The following is an 18,020-nucleotide window of genomic DNA, read 5'->3' as shown; positions in this document are numbered from 1 at the left end:
GTTCGATTTTGGCAGTTTTGGGATGGGCTGGTATCGCCAGAGACCCGGGCAGGGGCTGGAGGACTTTGCAGATATCAGAAATGGTCGCAGCACCTTATACGCGCCATCGGTCAAGGGCCGGTTCACGATCTCCAGGGACAACGGGCAGAGCTCGGTGACGCTGACCGTGAACAACCTCAAGGTCGAGGATTCCGCCATCTATTTCTGTGGGAAATCTGTCAGTACTGGTGCTCCTGTTGCTGTTGCTCATGGGGACCTTCCCAGTGATTGCCCCACACCAAACACAGCACCCCCACCTGTCCCCGTTCTCCAGCCCCTTGCCCAGCTCCCAGCCCATGACCCGGCCCGTGACCATTTCTCCATTTCCCTTTACCCTCTCCGGCCCCAAACCCCAACCCTTGGCCGTTGATCTTCCCCCAAATGTCAGCGCTGGGCCCGGGGCTGGGGACATGAATTCAGTCACCGAGAGCGGAGACGAGGGCCGCGATTTGGTGGAGGGTCTGGGGAATGGGGATATTTGCGGACACAGCCATGGTGGTGGTGCCAATCCCACAGGCGTCAATATCATTGGCGTCATCATCAGCACCCCTGGCACAGCAAGAGGATTCGGAATCCTTGTCCTTGAGGTTGTTCATGGTCAGTGTCACCGAGCTCTGCCCGTTGTCGCTGGAGATCCTGAACCGGCCCTGCACCGACGGCGCGTACCAGGCGTGAGCACCTCTAGCGTCGATCAGCGCCAGCCATTCCAGCCCCTGCCCGGGCCTCTGGCTAGTCCAGGTGATGGAGTGAGCCCCGAAACTGAACCCGGACCCTTGGCAGAGGAGGCGCAGGGACCCCCTGCGAGGCTGGAGGTCCCCCCCCGCACTCCAGGAGGGTCACGGCCGCCCGGAGCCCTGCGGGACAAAGGGGAGATGGGGCTGAGTAGATGCAAAAGTCAGAAGAGCTGTCAGAATAATTAATGGATGAATTGGGGCTAATTGCAGGGGTGAAGGCACTTTACCATTCAGGATACCTTTGTTGGATGTCTGGGGACAAACAAAGGGAATTGGTGGCAAAACGGCGAAACCACTGAAGGTTTGGGGATGGGGAGGGGCCGTGAACCTGCTGGAGTGCGGGGGGAAACTCCACACCCCCGGGGGGTCCCTGCGCCTCCTCTGCCGAGGGTCCGGGTTCAGTTTTGGCAGTTCCACCATGTACTGGATCCTCCAGAGACCACGACAGGGGCTGGAGTGGCTGGCGGGGATCACCAGTGGTGGCACCACCGCCTACACGTCGTCTGTCAAGGGCCGGGTCATGATGTCCAGGGACAACGGGCAGAGCTCGGTGACGCTGACCGTGAACAACCTCAGGGACGAGGATTCCGGATGCGATTTTTGTGCCAAATCTGTTGATGATGGTACTGGCTGGGAGACTGTTGCCTATCGTGTTGACCCCATGTCCTTTAGCAGAGTACACAGAGATTGCGAGAGCTCCATGCAGGATTGAGACGTAACAGCAGGAACTGCTCAGTCATGATGGAACAGCAAAATAATCTCCTGTCTTTTGCCCAGCGCCCCACATCTTCTCTCTGTAACCCCATTTGTGACTTCTCCCTGACCCTCACTGTTGGACACGTTTTGATCCCCCTGTACCCTATAAAAAGGGGCTGGTTTAGCCCATCTGACAGGAGAAGAGCTGTTGCTGGAACCCCTCACAGATCTCTCAATGAACCATGGCTGTGGAACCGCCAGGACCTCTCCTTGTCCTCTCTGTCCATCTGGTTCTGCCCCAGCCAAAAGTGCCCCAGAGAGTGAGCAAAGAGCTGGAATCCTGAGAGCTGAGAATCCCTAACGAGCTGAAATCCTGAGAGCTGATAATCCATAAAAGAGCTGGAATCCTGAGAGAGTTGATAATCAATAAAAGAGCTGGAATCCTGAGAGCTGAGAATCACTAAAGAGCTGAAGTCACTGAGCTTGCTGATATGGTGGCATCTCTGAGCTGATTGGCTGTTCGGGCACTCTGTCGCCCAGAGTTATCCAGATCGGCCAGCATGGCTTGGGGATCAGCCTAAATCAGATATCTGGGTCTTATCAGGGTTGGGACAAAGGGACAGGAACGGGGTCAGGGCTTGGGGTTTGGGGGAGGGGCCTGGGGAATGGGGACAGGAGGGGAGCAAGGGCACGGGGACGGGGACAAACTGATAAGCATCAGCATATGCCCAATTATCACCATAAGCACGTTTGTCACAGAAATAAACGGCGGAATCCTCGTCCTTGAGGTTGTCCATGGTCAGCGTCATTGAGCTCTGCCCGATGTCCCTGGAGATCGTGAACCGGCCCTTGAATGATGGCGCATAGTAGGTGTCAGCACCATCGTACCTGATCCCCACGACCCACTCCAGCCCCTGCCCGGGACGCTGTTAAGCCCATTCCATTTCAAAACTCCCAAAGTTTAACCCAGACCCTCGGCAGAGGAGGCGCAGGGACCCCCCGGGGGACTGTAGGTCCCCCCCGCACTCCAGCAGGGTCACGGCCGCCCGGAGCCCTGTGGGATAAAGGGGATATGGTGATGAGAAACCTGATTGGTGAAGAGAGCCCTAGTTGGCCTGGCATGCTTCAAAAAGTGGCGGGACCAACCTGGGAGGAGGATGATGAACTCCAAGGGTCCCAGTTTGGGGCCAAGAGTCAGGATTTGGGTGTAGGGTTGAGCTTTGGACCCATCCCCATCTCCCCTTTGTCCCGCAGGGCTCCAGGCGGCCGTGACCCTTCTGGAGTGTGGGGGGAACCTCCAGCCCCCCAGGGGGTCCCTGCGCCTCCTCTGCCGAGGGTCCGGGTTCAGTTTTGGCACCTCTGACATGCTCTGGATCCGCCACAGACCCAGGCAGGTGCTGGAATACGTCGCAGGGATCTACAGCAGTGGTTCCAGCACTGCCTACACGCCATCGGTCAAGGGCTGGTTCACGATCTCCCAGGACAATGGGCAGAGCTCGGTGACACTGACCATGAACAACTTCAAGGACGAGGATTCCGGATCCTATTTCTGTGCCAAGGGTTTTGCTGGTTATGCTGCTGATAATGATGCCTGCTGTATTGGCCCCTTCCCCGTCACTGCATCCCCACCTGTCCCTGTTCCACAGACCCTTCCCCAGCTCCCAGCCCCGGACCCTGCCCGTGACCATTTCTCCATTTCCCTTTCCCCTCTTTGAACCCCAAACCTCAACCCTTGGCCCTTGATCTTCCCCCTAACTCTGCCCCAAAGGTCAGCACTGGGCCCGGGGCTGGGGACACGAATTCAGTCACCGAGTGCGGGGACGAGGGCTGGGAATGTGGGGAGGGTCTGGGGAATGGGGACATTTGAGGACACAGCCATGGTGGTGGTGCCAATCCCACAGGCATCAATATCATCGGCGTCGTCATCAGCACCCCTGGCACAGAAATAAAATCCAGAATCCTTGTCCTTGAGGTTGTTCATGGTCAGCGTCACCAAGCTCTGCCCGCTGTCCCTGGAGATGCTGAACCGGCCCTGCACCAACGGCGCGTACCAGGCGTGGGCACCGCTAACGTCGATCAGCGCCAGCCATTCCAGCCCCTGCTCGGGCCTCTGGCGGGTCCAGGTGATGGAGTGAGCCCCGAAACTGAACCCGGCCCCTCGGCAGAGGAGGCACAGGGACCCTGTGGGTGGCTGGAGGTACCCCCCGCACTCCAGCAGGGTCACGGCAGCCCGGAGCCCATCCCCAATCCTTCCCAGTTATTACCAAACTGCCCTGGTTTGCTCCCAAATTTCTACCAGAGATCTCCTATATAATAAGTTGCCTCAAATCGTGCAATTCTCCCGTATCCACTTGTTAGTAATTGGAAACCTCCTCCTGATTCTTCTCCACTGATGGTGCAATTAGAAACTCATTAATGACTGCCAAAATCCCCCGGGACCCCACCCCAGCACAACACGGCCAATTCCTTGAATTCCCTCCGGCTCCTGGCCCTGCTGCTCCTGCTGCCCCGCCCAGGTGGGCCCCGCCCATTTTTCCAAAAGCCACACCCCTTTCCCCCTTCTGGAGCAATCATATTTCTCATTTTTGATGATCTCCCCTTTGTCCCGCAGGGCTCCGGGTGGCCGTGACCCTGCTGGAGTGCGGGGGGGAACCTCCAGCCCCCCGGGGGGTCCCTGACGTTGCTGTGCCGCGGTTCCGGGTTTGATTTCAGGAATGTTGCCATGTACTGGATCCGCCAGAGACCAGGGCAAGGACTGGAAGGGCTTGTGGGGATTTGGAGTGGTGGCGGCGCCTTCTACGCGCCATCAGTCAGGGGACGCTTCACAGCGTCCAGGGACAATGGGCAGAACTCAGTGACGCTGACCATGAACAACCTCAAGGACGAGGGTTCCGGATGCTATTTCTGTGCCATGGGCGCTGGTGGCACTGCTAGTGATAATGACACCCATGGTTTTGGCCCCACACGCACAATTGTGTCCCCACTTGTCCCCATCTGCCCCATCCCCTTTGCCCAATCCCCAGCATCTCACCCCATTCCGGTCCCCGGGCCACAACCCTGCCCTGGACCTGCCCCACATTCTCAGCTCTGCGCCCCAAACCTCAGCTCGGGGGCCACTCAGGGCCATTTTGGCTCCTGGGCTGGCCCCGGACCCTCTGCCAGGACCGCTGGGCTGAACTCGCCCGACTCTGCCCAAATCTGCGCTGCTGGCCCTGAGCTGCCACCACTGAAACAAATCCCCAATTCCAACCCAAATTGGGGCCCTGGGCCTCAAACCCCGACCTTCAGAGCAAAGTTTGGGGCACAGAGAGGAGATTTGGGGTCAGGAGTTGTGGTTTGGGGTCAGCAGGTGCGAATTGGGGCCGAGGCAGAGCAAGGTTGGGATCAATGGTCAAGGGCTGGGTGTGAGCTGGGGGTTTGGGGGAAGGGTCTGGGCAACTGGGACAGGGGGGATGAGGAGATGGGGGTGGGGTCAAAATGTTCAACACCAGAACCATCCAACCAACCCCGATAAGCACCATTGGCACAGAAATAGGATCCAGAATCCTCGTCCTTGAGATTTTTCATGGTCAGAGTCACCGAGCTCTGCCCATTGTCCCTGGAGATCGTGAACCGGCCCTTCACTGATGGCGCGTAGTAGATGTAGGAACCATCGCTGTAGATGCCCGTGACCCATTCCAAACATTGCCCAGGTCTCTGGCGGACCCAGATAATCCCAAAACTGCGGAAACTGAACACGAACCCTGGGCAGAGAAGGCGCAGAGACCCCCCGAGGGGCTGGAGGTCCCCCCCGCACTCCAGCAGGGTCATGGCCGCTTGGAGCCCTGTGGGACAGAGGGGAGATGGGGATGAGGCCAAAACTCAACCCTTGACCCAAATCCTGACTCTTGGCCCCCAACTGGGACCCTTGGAGTTCATCATCCTCCTCCTTCTTCTCCTGCTGGACCTCCCAGGTGGGTCCCACCCACGTCTGGATCTCAACATGTGAACCTTGAGCCACAGCCAACCAGGTTTCCCATCCCCATCTCCCTGTTGTCCCGCAGGGCTCCGGGCGGCCATGACCCTGCTGGAGTGCGGGGGGACCTCCAGCCCCCCGGGGGGTCCCTGCGCCTCCTCTGCTGAGGGTCTGGGTTCAGTTTCAGGAGTTACACCATTCACTGGGTGCGCCAGACACTCGGGCAGGGAGTGGAATACATGTCCAGCATAAACCCTAGTGGTTGCACCAGCTACGCGCCATTGTTCAAGGGCCGGTTCAGGATCTCCAGGGACAACGGGCAGAGCTCGGTGACTCTGACCATGAACAACCTCAAGGACGAGGATTCCGCATCCTATTTCTGTGCCAAATATGCTGATAGTGGTTGTTGCAGTCTTGGTGCTTTTAGTGAAGATGACAGTTGTGGATCGAGTCCCGTCCCCATGTCCCGCTCTGTCCCCAAGCCCAGACTCTCCCTCCCCAAACCTCTGCCTTTGACCCTTTGTTCCAAATCTCCCCCATTTGCACCAACGGTCAACACTGACCCCAAACCCTGCCCTGCTCCTGCCCCAGAACTAAACTATTGGCCCCAAACCTTCACCCCAAGCCTCCAGTTCAGGCCTCCTCCAATCAGGGCCCGGGGAGCTGGGGGAGATTTGGGTGAAATGGGCAAAACTGCGGGAAAGTCGAAAGTGTGGGCAAAGGTGGTGGACACTGGGGGAGAAGGTCAAGAATGGGGTCAAGGGTTGGGATTTGGGGCAGGATTTGGGGATTTTGGGACATTTGGGGAGCCAGGGATGGGGGTTTGGGGCCACCACCAGCATCGTCACCACGTCCAGAGCTCCCAGAGAGGATTCCAGCCCAGCCCCAATGAGCAGCCCCAGACACCGCGGCCGCTGAGGGAGAAGTGAAGCCCCAGGTGGGAGCGAGGGAGGGAGGGAGAAGCAGACGCCGCGATTTTGGGGCTTCGCACCCTCCCTCCACTTCCTCCCCGGCAGCTACCAGGGCCCGGCCGGGGCAGGAAAGGAAACAGAAGGTTCCTGGTTTTGGTCATTGTGAACATCTGTGTTTGGCAGAGGGCAGCTCAGCCTCGGGGCGCTGCGGCAGAGCGCCGGCTGCACAAAAAGCTTTGTGTGCAAAGGGCCCTGGAGCGATCCCTGTGCCACACTGGGACGGAGGGGAAGGGCCAGACTGGGGAGAAATGGGGAAAATTGGGGGGAAACCAAAAATTGCGGCAACAGGGGAGGAGTTTGGAGGAAATGGTCAAGATTTGATAAAAAGGGCAGGAACCAGGGGGAAGGGTCAGAGAATTCTGTGATACCTGGGAACACAGAAGAAAGGACTCGGGACCACAACCGCCATCAATACCATAAGCAGCACCACCACCACCACAACTACTACTGTAACATTTGGCACAGAAATAGGTGGCGGAATCCTTGTCCTTGAGGTTGTTCATGGTCAGCGTCACCGAGCTCTGCCCGTTGTCCCTGGAGATCCTCAACCGGACCTTGACCGAGGGCGCGTAGTCGGTGTAACCTCCAGTGTAGTAGATCCTTGCGATGTATTGCAACCCCTGCCCGGGTCTCTGGCGGATCCAGAACATGTCAACACTCCCGAAATCAAACCCGGACGCTCGGCAGAGGAGGTGCAGGGACCCCCCGGGGGGCTGGAGGTCCCACCCGCACTCCAGCAGGGTCATGGCCGCCCAGAGCCCTGCAGGACAAAGGGGAGATGGGGATGAAGGAAAACATCACCCAAATTCTTGCATGCAGATCCTGATGTTGCCCAAAAATTGGGACCCTTGGACCTCACCATCTTCCTCCTGCAACTCCGGCCAGTCATCCCGGGTGGATCCCACACCCTTTTTCTGGAATGGCAGCGCCAACTTTGACCGTACAGCCAATCCATCCCCTCATCCCCATCTCCCCTTTGTCCCGCAGGGCTCCGGGCGGCCGTGACCCTGCTGGAGTGCGGGGGGGAACTCCAGCCTCGCGGGGGGTCCCTGCACCTCTTCTGCCGAGGGTCCGGGTTCAGTTTCAGCAATTTTGCCATGAACTGGGTGCGCCAGAGCCACGGGCAGGGGCTGGAATTCGTGACGTACATAAACATTGGTGGAGCCACTTACTACGCGCCATCGGTCAAGGGCCGGTTCACGATCTACCAGGACAACGGGCAGAGCTCGGTGACGCTGACCATGAACAACCTCAAGGTCAACGACTCCGGATCCTTTTTCTGTGCCAGGGCTGCTGATGGTTATGGTGCTGCTGCTAATAGTGACGCTGCCCAGGATGGTCTCAAGTTCTTGCCTTTTATCCCACTCCCATCATTGAGTCCCCAGAGTTCTGCTTTTCATCCCAAACCTCACCCATTGACCCAGCCCTTGACCCTTTGTCTCCATTTGCCACAATGGTCAGCACTGACCCGAAACCCTCCCCTGCTCCTGCCCCAAAACTCAACCATTGGCCCCAAACCTTCACCCCTGGGCTCCAGTTCAGGCCTGCTCCAACCAGGTCTTGGGAGCTGGGGGAGATTTGGGTGGAATGGGAAAAACTGGGAGAAATTCGGGGGTTGGGGCAGCAGGGGCAGAGTTTGGGGTAAAATGGCCGAGATTTGATGAAAAGGGCTGAGATTTGGTATAGAGATCAGAGGAATATGGGATATTTGGGAACAAAGTGGAGGTATTTGGGACCAAGACCAGAACCAGCAATAAATGCCACACCAAGAGTACCATCACTATAGGCACAACCACCATCAACGCATTTGGCACAGAAATAGGATCCGGAATCCTCGTCCTTGAGGTTGTTCATGGTCAGCGTCACCGAGCTCTGCCCGTTGTCCCTGGAGATCCTGAACCGGCCCTTGAACGATGGTGTATAGGCAATGCTGCCACCATTGTCCTTGATCCCTGCCACGAATTCCAGCCTCTGCCCAGGTCTCTGGCGCACCCAGAACATGGAGAAACTCCCGAAATTTAACCCGGACCCTCGGCAGAGGAGGAGCAGGGACCCCCCGGGGGGCTGGAGGTCCCCCCCACACTCCAGCAGGGTCACGGCCGCCCGGAGCCCTGCGGGACAAAGGGGAGATGGGCACCAGGCCCAGCTGTGCCATTCTCATTCCCAGCACAGAGTCAGACACCATTCCCTCTCTCTCTCTGTGTCTCTCTCTCTCCCTCTCTCTCTCTGTTTCTCTCTTTCTGTCACAGGATTTTTCCTGGAGCAGCACAGGGAGAAGATGAAGAGGAAACAATTCCCATCTCTCCTCGCTGCTCCTGTTGTTTCTGCGCATGTTGGAATGTGTCGGGGGGATTGTTCCCCTGCAGGGATTCATCATTATGGTTCTGCTGCAGATTGTTTTGTTTCCTTGGCCAATGGGCTCCAAGCCATGACCTGGCTCTGTCAAACTCTCGCGGGAATTCTTTAAGATTTTTCATGTCTTTTGTACGGAATTCTTTTAGTATCTCTTTAGTATGGATGTAATATAGCATTAATGAGATATAATATAGTATTTATGAGATATAATATTGCATTAATGAGATGTTATATAGAATAATGAGATATAATATAGCATTAATGAGATGTAATATAGTAATAATGGGATATAATATAGAATAAATGAGATATAATATAATATTAATGAGATATAATATAGCATTAATGAGATGTAATATACCATTAAGGAGATGTAATATAGTATTAAAGAGATGTAATATAGTATTAATGAGATATAATATATTACTAATGAGATGTAATATAGTAATAATGAGATATAATATTGTATTAATGTAATAAAATAGAATAATAATGTAATATAGTAGAGATTTAATAGAGCAATCGTTCAGCATTCTGACTCCTGGAGTCAGATGCCGTGACCCTGCTGGAGTGCGGGGGGCACCTCCAGCCCCCCGGGGGTTCCGTGCGCCGCCTCTGCCGAGGGTCCGGGCTCAGTTTTGGGAATTTTGGGATGCAGTGGGTCCGCCAGAGAGCCGGGCAGGTGACGAAATGGCTGGGGGGGATTAAGAGCGATGGTTCCAGCACCGGCTACGCACCCTCAGTCAAGGGCCAGTTCAGGATCTCCAGGGACAACGGGCAGAGCTCGGTGACGCTGACCATGAACAACCTCAAGGACGAGGATTCTGCCACCTATTTCTGTGCCAAATCTGCTAATGTTTGGTACGATGCTGCTGATGTTGCTTATGGTTTTGAACCTGCCGCCCCATGGCTGTGTCCCCCCCAGTCCCGGATCCCCAGACCCTGCCCCCAAATCCCAGCGCTCGTCCCCGCTCTCGGTGACTGAATTCGTGTCCCCAGCCCCGGGTCCAGTGCTGACCTTTGGGGCAGAGTTTCGGGGAAGATCAATGGCCAAGGGTTGGGGTTTGGGGCCGGAGAGGGGAAAGGGAAATGGAGAAATGGTCACGGGCTGGGTCAGGGGCTGGGAGCTGGGGAAGGGTCTGGGGAACGGGGACAGGTAGGGACACAGTGATGGGGAAGGGGTCAATACAGCAGGCATCGTTATCACCAGCATAAGTAGCAAAACCCTTGGCGCAGCAATAGGATCTGGAATCCTCGTCCTTGAGGTTGTTCATGGTCAGCGTCACCGAGCTCTGCCCGATGTGCCTGCAGATCGTGAACCGGCCCTTGAATGATGATGCATAGAAAGTACTGCCACTGCTGTGGACACTCGCGAGCCGCTCCAGATCCTGCCCGGGTCTCTGGGGGATCCAAAACATTCCATAATCCCCAAAACTCATCCTAAACCCTCGGCAGAGGAGGTGCAGGGACCCCCCGGGGGGCTGGAGGTCCCCCCAGCACTCCAGCAGGGTCACGGCCGCCAGGAGCCCTGCGGGACGAAGGGCAGATGGGGATGAGGCCAAAGCTCAACCCTTGACCCAAATCCTGACTCTGGGCCCCAAATTGGGACCTTTGGAGTTCATCATCCTCCTCCCAGATGGGTCCTGCCCCTTTTTCTAGCTGGCCTTGCCCACTTTGAGGCCCTCGACTAATCAGGTTCCCAATCCCCATCTTTCCTTTGTCCCGCAGGGCTCCGGGCGGCCGTGACCCTGCTGGAGTGCTGGGGGGAACTCCAGCCCCCTGCGGGGTCCCTTCGCCTCCTCTGCCGAGGGTCCAGGTTCAATTTCGGAAGCTACGACATGAACTGGGTGTGCCAGAGACCCAGGCAGGCGCTGTAGTGGCTCGCGAGTATCAGCTACAATGTTGGTTTGACCGGGTACGTGCCATCGGTGCAGGGCCGGTTCAGGATCTCCAGGGACAACGGGCAGAGCTCGGTGACGCTGACCATGAACAACCTCAAGGACGAGGATTCCGCCGTTTATTTCTGTGCCAAGTGTGTTGATGATCGTGCTGGTTGGGAGAATGTTGCCTGTCGTTTTGTCCCCATCCCCATGGCTGTTTCCCTCATGTCCCCATTCCCCAGACCCTTCCCCCAGTCCCCAGCCCCTGACCCCATTCCTTTCCCCGTGTCCCAGCTCTGAACTGGTTTTGCCCCAATCTCAGCTCTTGGCCCCAAACCTCAGCTCTGGGCTCCACGTCCCAACCAAATTCCCCAAAACTGACGAGGATGTCCCAGATCCGGGCCCACCGTGTCAATCTGCCTTTGCTTTGTGTGATTGGCCACAAACCTCTCGCGGTGAGCTGCGCCATTGAATTCTGTGTGTGCTGCCGGGGCCGTGAGCCGCCGGCACCACCCCATGGCCACAGCCCGGTTAGGAGAGCGATGGTGGGAAACCAAACGGCTCCAGAGGGGTCCCCACAGCCCCGTCCCGGTGGGGATTGGGACAGCGACCCCCGGGCGGGGATGGGCCCACAGCTGAGGTTTAGGTGAATTGTTGGGGGTTTGGGGAGAGGTGGGGACACTGAGATGGGTGAGTGGATCCACCACTGGGGTCTTCACCATAAGCAGCAGCATTCCAGGTATAAGCATCAGCACCCTTGGCACAGAAATAGGATCTGGAATCCTCGTCCTTGAGGTTGTTCTTGGTCAGCGTCACCGAGCTCTGCCCGTTGTCCCTGGAGATTGTGACCTGGCCTTTGACCGATGGCGCGTCATAGGTGTAGCCACCATTGCTGTAGATGCGCGTGAACCATTCCAGCCCCTGGCCCGGTCTCTGGCGCACCCAGTACATGGGGTAACTCCCAAAACTGAACCCGGAGCCTCGGCAGAGGAGGCGCAGGGAACCCCCGGGGGGCTGGAGGTGCCCCCCGCACTCCAGCAGGGTCACGGCCACCCGGAGCCCTGCGGGACAAAGGGGAGATCGGGATGAGAAACCTGATTGGCTGTGGGCCTGCAGTGGGTGTGGCCAGCTGGAAAAAGGGATGACACCCACCTGGGAGGGTGACCAGGAGCAGGAGGAGAAGAACAAATTGTCACAACCTGGGCCCAACAACTGGGACTTTGGGGCCAAGGGTTGAGCTTTGGCCATCCCCATCTCTGTCTGGATGGGTTGGAGAAATGCGGCACGCGATATGAGTGATCAGCAAGTCTCAAATCTTTATTGGTAGGCACGCATCTTTATATTGGTGTTAATGAGGCTCATGCATATTGCAAAGGCAAGCTCACCATTGGTCGGTTACTCATCAGCCAACTGCGCCTCCTTCTGCATTCTTGTGGATATTTTATTTAAACTTCTCTTCGTATTCCTTCCAAAGATGCTGTCCCCTATCCTGCTGTGGCACCAAGGGCACAATGTCCTTGCCTGTCATTGGACACTGGCTGCTGGCTCCTGTACTTGTCCCTTTCAAGCTTAACCAGCGGCATTATGTCGACGTGACCTTTAACAGCCAACCAGCTGTCCACAAAGCTCTCCACACTTCTCCCCTTTGTCCCACAGGGCTCTGGGCGGCCGTGACCCTGCTGGAGTGCGGGGGGGACCTCCAGCCCCCCCGGGGGTCCCTGCGCCTCCTCTGCCGAGGGTCCGGGTTCAGTTTCGGTGGTTTTCACATGAGCTGGTATCGGAAGAGACCCGGGCAGGGGCTGGAAGCAGTCGCAAGTGTCAGCAACGATGGTGGCAGCACCAGGTACGCGGATTCAGTCAAGGGCCTGTTCACAATCTCCAGGGACAACGGGCAGAGCTCGGTGACGCTGACCATGAACAACCTCAAGGATGAGGATTCCGGATACTATTTCTGTGGCAGAAGTGTTGTTGGTAGTGCTGGTTGGAACGCTGCTGCAGGTATTGGTCACTTTCATGTTTCGGTTGCATTTGGCTGTGTTCCTGTTCCCTGGTCCCCACCTATCTCCATTCCCTGGACCCTTCCCCAAAACCCCAAGCCTGGACCCCATTGCTGTCCCCATGTCCTAATCTTGGAGTGGTTCGGCCTGAAATCCGCTCTCCGCACCTTACCACAAAGTTGACTCAAACCTTAACCCTTGGCTTGAAGTATCCACTTTTATAACAATGTTTTGGGGCACAAAGTGGAGATTTGGGTCAGGAGTTGTGGTTTGGGGTCAGCGGGTGAGAACTGGGGCCGAGGCAGAGCAAGGTTGGGATCAATGGCCAAGGGCTGGATGTGGGCTGGGGGTTTGGGGGAAGGGTCTGGGCAACGGAGACAGGGGGGACACAGAGAGGGGGATGGGGACAGCAAGGCCATCGTCAATAGGATGAGCACTTTCAGCCCAAGCAGCACCAGCACTCTTGGTACAGACATAGGTGGCGGAATCCTCGTCCTTGAGGTTGTTCATGGTCAGCGTCACCGAGCTCTGCCCGTTGTCCCTGGAGATCCTGAACTGGCCCTTGACCGATGGATTGTAGAATGTGGTGCCACCAGTGTTGTAGATGCCTGCAACATATTCCAAACCCTGCCTGGGTCTCTGGCAGATCCAGTACATTCCATAACTCCCAAAATTTAACCCGGACCCTCAGCACAGCAACGTCAGGGACCCCCCGGGGGGCTGGTGGTCCCCCCTGCCCTCCAGCAGGGTCACGGCCGCCCGGAGCCCTGCGGGACAGAGGGGAGATGGGGATGAGAGCATAGCTCAGCATTGACCCAAGTCCTGACTCTGGGCCCCATATTGGGATTCTTGGAGTTCATCATCCTCCTCCCAGGAGTGTTCTACCCCTTTGTCCAGCTGGCCACGCCCACTTAAAAGCCCTACACCAATCAGACTTTCGATTTCCATCATCTCCCTTTTGTCCCACCGGGCTCCGGCCGGCTGAGACCCTGGTGGAGTGCGGGGCAGACCTCCAGCCCCCCGGGGGGTCCCTGCGCCTCCTCTGCCAACGGTCCGGGTTCAGTTTTGGACGAACCAGTCTGATGTGGATCCGCCAGAGACCTGGGCAGGGCCTGGAATACATTGCAGGGATTGACTATGATGGAGACACCAGATACCCGTCATCGTTCAGCGGCCGAGTCAGCATCTCCAGGGACAACGGGCAGAGCTCGGTGACGCTGACCATGAACAACCACAAGGATGAGGATTCCGGATCCTATTTCTGTGCCAAAACTCCTGAGGGTTATAATGCTGTTGTTGCTGATCGTACTGACTCTGTTGGTGCTGGTTATGGAGCATTTAGCCCCGCCCCCTTTGTTGCATCCCTAATTGTCCTGAAACCCCAGTCCCTCCCCCATGATACCAGCCCTCGTCCCCGTTCTCGGTGACTGAATTCGTGTCCCCAGCCCCGGCCCAACGCTGACCTTTGGGGCAGAGTTTGGGGGAAGATCAACGGCCAAGGGTTGGGGTTTGGGGCTGGAGAGGGGAAAGGGAAATGGAGAAATTGTCATGGGCTGGGTCATGGGCTGGGAGCTGGGCAAGGGTCTGGGGAATGGGGACAGGGGGGGATGCAGTGATGAGGGTGAGACCAGGACTTCGCAGGTCCCCATGAGCAGCAGCACCAGGACCACCAGTATTGTAAGATTTCCCGCAGAAATAGACGGCGGAATCCTCGTCCTTGAGGTTATTCATGGTCAGTGTCACTGAGCTCTGCCCGTTGTCCCTGGAGATCCTGAACCGGCCCTGCACCGATGGCGCGTACCAGGTGCTGCCACCATTGCTGGTGATACTTGCGAGCCATTCCAGTGCATTCTTTGGTGTCTGTCGATACCAGCCCATCCCAAAACTCCCAAAATCGAACCCGGACCCTCGGCAGAGGAGGCGCAGGGACCCCCCCGGGTGGCTGGAGGTCCCCCCCACACTCTAGCAGGGTCACGGCCGCCCAGAGCCCTGCGGGACAAAGGGGAGATGGGGATGAGAAACCTGATTGGCTGAGGACCCAAAGTGGGTGTGGCCAGCTGGAGAAAGGGACGGGACCCACCTGGGAGGGTGACCAGGAGCAGGAGGAGAAAAACAAATTGTCACATCCTGAGGCCGATAGTTGGGACATTAGGGTCAAGGGTTGATCTTTGGCCTCATCCCCATCTCCCCTTTGTCCTGCAGGGCTCCGGGGGGCCGTGAACCTGCTTGAGTGCGGGGGAGACCTCCAGCCCCCCAGGGGGTCCCTGACATTGCTGTGCCGAGGGTCCGGGTTCAGTTTCAGCAGTTCTGACCTGCTCTGAGTCTGACAGAGACCCAGGCAGGGGCTGGAGTTGCTCGCGGTGATCAGCACTGCTGCTTACCCCTACTATGCGCCGTGAGTGCAGGGCCGGGTCACGATCTCCATGGACAACGGGCAGAGCTCAGTGATGCTCACCATGAACAACCTCAAGGACGAGGATTCTGCCATCTATTTCTGCGCGAAGTGTTATTTTGCTGGTTGTAATTATGAAGCTTATGGTATTGGTGCCGGTTTCAGGCCGGCCTTTGTTGTTGGGTCCCCCGATGTCCCCAACCCTCTGACCATTCTCCCAAACCTCACCCATTGACTCAGATCTTCACCCTTTGTCCTCATTTGCACCAATGGTCAGCACTGACCCCAAACCCTCCCCTGCTCCTGCCCCAAATGTCAACCATTGGCCCCAAACATTCACCCCTGGCCTCCAGTTCAGGCCTCCTCCAATCAGGGCCCAGGGAGCTCGGGGAGATTTGGGTGAAATGGGCAAAACTGGGGGAAAGTGTAGGGTTGAGGCAGCAGGGGCGGAGTTTGGGGGAAACTCTTTAACACTTGAGGAGAAAAGCTGGGCTCTGGAGGAAGGATCACTGGGAGTGGAGACATCGGGTGACCATCCTAGGGCTGGGGCCACTGCCGGAATTGTCACTAAAAGCAGCAACACCACCACCATAACTACTACTAGCGCATTTGGTGCAGAAATAAATGGTGGAATCCTCGTCCTTGAGGTTGTTCATGGTCAGCGTCACCGAGCTCTGCCCATTGTCCCTGGAGATTCTGAACCGGCCCTTGACCGATGGCGTGTAGTAGGTGCAACCACCAGTGTTGCTGATACTGGCGATGTATTCCAGCGTCTGCCCGGGTCTCTGGCGCATCCAGCCCATCCCAAAACTGCCAAAATAAAACTCAGATGCGCGGCACAGAAACGTCAGGGACCCCCTGGGGGGCTGCAGGTCCCCCCGCACTCCAGCAGGGTCACGGCCGCCCGGAGCCCTGCGGGACAAAGGGGAGATGGGGATGGGGCCAAAGCTCAACCCTTGACCCAAATCCTGACTCTGGGCCCCAAACTGGGAACCATGGAGTTCATCATCCTCCACCCATGTGAGTCCTGCTCCATTTTTGAAGCATGCCATGTGAAGTTGGGCACTCTTGACCAATCAGGTTTCCCGTCCCCATCTCTCCTTTGTCCCGCAGGGCTCCGGGTGGCCGTGACTCTGCTGGAGTGCGGGGGGGACCTCCAGCCCCCCGGGGGGTCCCCGCACCTCCTCTGCCGATGGTCCGGGTAAAGTTTTGGCAGTTCAACCATGCTCTGGATCCGCCAGAGACCCCGACAGGCCCTGGAATGGCTCGTGGGGATCACCAGTGGTGGCACCACCGCCTACGCGCCGTCTGTCAAGGGCCGGTTCAGGATGTCCAGGGACAACGGGCAGAGCTCGGTTCCGCTGACCATGAACAACCTCAAGGACGAGGATTCCGGATCCTATTTCTGCGCCAAATCTGTTGACGTTGGTACTGGCTGGGAGACTGTTGCCTATCGTGTTGACCCCATGTCCTTTAGCAGAGTCCACAGAGATTGCGAGAGCTCCATGCAGGATTGAGATGTAACAGCTGGAACTGGTCAGTCATGATGGAACAGCAAAATAATCTCCTGTCTTCTGCCTCTCACACCAGAGCTTCTCTCTGTAACCCCATTTGTGACTTCTCCCTGACCCTCACTGTTGGACACGTTTGGATCCCCCTGTACCCTAGAAAAGGGGCTGGTTTAGCCCATCTGACAGGAGAAGAGCTGTCACTGCAACCCCTCACAGATCCCTCAATGAACCATGGCTGTGGAACCACCAGGACCTCTCCTGCTCCTCTCTGTCTGTCTGATTCTGCCCCAGCCAAAGGCGCCCCAGCGGATGAGCAAAGAGCTGGAATCCTGAGAGCTGAGAATCACGAAAGAGCTGAAATCCTGAGAGAGTTGATAATCACGAAAGAGCTGAAATCACTAAATAGCTGAAATCCTCAAGGAGCTGAGAATCACTAAAGAGCTGAAATCACTGAGCTTGCTGAGATGGTGGCATCTCTGAGCTGATTGGGTGTTGGGGCTCTCTGTCTCCAAGATTTATCCAGATTGGCCTGCATGGCTCAGGGATCAGCCCAAATCAGATATCTGGGTCTTATCAGGGTTGGGACAAGGAGACAGGAACGGGGTCAGGGCTTGGGGTTTGGGGGAGGGGCCTGGGGAATGGGGACAGGAGGGGAGCAAGGGCACGGGGATGGGGAAAAACTGATAAGCATCAGCATAAGCCCAATAATCACCATAAGCACGTTTGGCACAGAAATAAACGACGGAATACTTGTCCTTGAGGTTGTTCATGGTCAGCATCACCGAGCTCTGCCCGTTGTCCCTGGAGATCGTGAACCGGCCCTTGAATGATGGCGCGTAGTAGGTGTCAGCACCATCGTTCCTGATCACCGTGACCCACTCCAGCCCCTGCCCGGGCCTCTGGCGAGCCCATTCCATTTCAAAACTGCTGAAACTGAACCTGGACCCTCGGCAGAGGAGGCGCAGGGAGCCCCCGGGGGGCGAGAGGTCCCCCCCGCACTCCTGCAGGGTCACGGCCGCCCGGAGCCCCGCGGGAAAATGGGGAGATGATGGAAATGAGAAACCTGATTGGTCAAGGGCCCCTAAGTTTGTGTGGCCAGCTGGAAAAAGTGGTGGAATCCACCTCTGAGGAGGATGATGAACTCTAAAGATCCCAGTTTGGGGCCAAGGGTCAGGATTTGGGTCAAGGGTTCAGCTTTGACCTCATTCCCATCTCCCCTTTGTCCCACAGGGCTCCGGGCGGCCGTGACCCTGCTGGAGTGCGGGGGGGACCTCCAGCCCCCGGGGGGTCCCTGCACCTCCTCTGCCGAGGGTCCGGGTTCAGTTTCGGCAGTGATGCCATGCAATGGGCGCGCCAGAGACCCTGGCAGGGGCTGGAGTGGCTCGCAGCGAGTGGCACAGCCGTGGCAACACCGAGTACGTGCCATCAGTCCATGGCCGGTTCAGGATCTCCAGGGACACCGGGCAGAGCTCGGTGACGCTGACCATGAA

General features: G+C 57.2%; 2 gene segments (V, D, J or C); both read right to left on the bottom strand.

Moving 5' to 3' along the window:
• Nucleotides 1-11,272: 11,272 nt before the first annotated feature.
• Nucleotides 11,273-11,683, bottom strand: LOC128946280 (Ig heavy chain V region 6.96-like; the record flags this gene model as incomplete). The annotated part of the segment is given in 1 exon segment: nt 11,273-11,683. A coding segment is annotated over 1 exon segment (411 nt), but the record flags the coding sequence as incomplete, so codon positions are not given.
• A 5,392-nt stretch (nt 11,684-17,075) lies between these two features.
• LOC128946279 (immunoglobulin heavy variable 3-23-like) lies at nt 17,076-17,549 on the bottom strand (the record flags this gene model as incomplete). The annotated part of the segment is given in 1 exon segment: nt 17,076-17,549. A coding segment is annotated over 1 exon segment (474 nt), but the record flags the coding sequence as incomplete, so codon positions are not given.
• Nucleotides 17,550-18,020: the final 471 nt, after the last annotated feature.

The sequence above is a fragment of the Melozone crissalis genome, unplaced genomic scaffold (assembly GCF_028551555.1).
Source record: "Melozone crissalis strain CALT ecotype California unplaced genomic scaffold, PUWL_Pcris_2 ptg000079l_1, whole genome shotgun sequence".
In the NCBI taxonomy this organism is placed as follows: Eukaryota; Metazoa; Chordata; class Aves; order Passeriformes; family Passerellidae; genus Melozone; species Melozone crissalis.
This window is presented reverse-complemented; position numbering and strand designations above follow the sequence as displayed.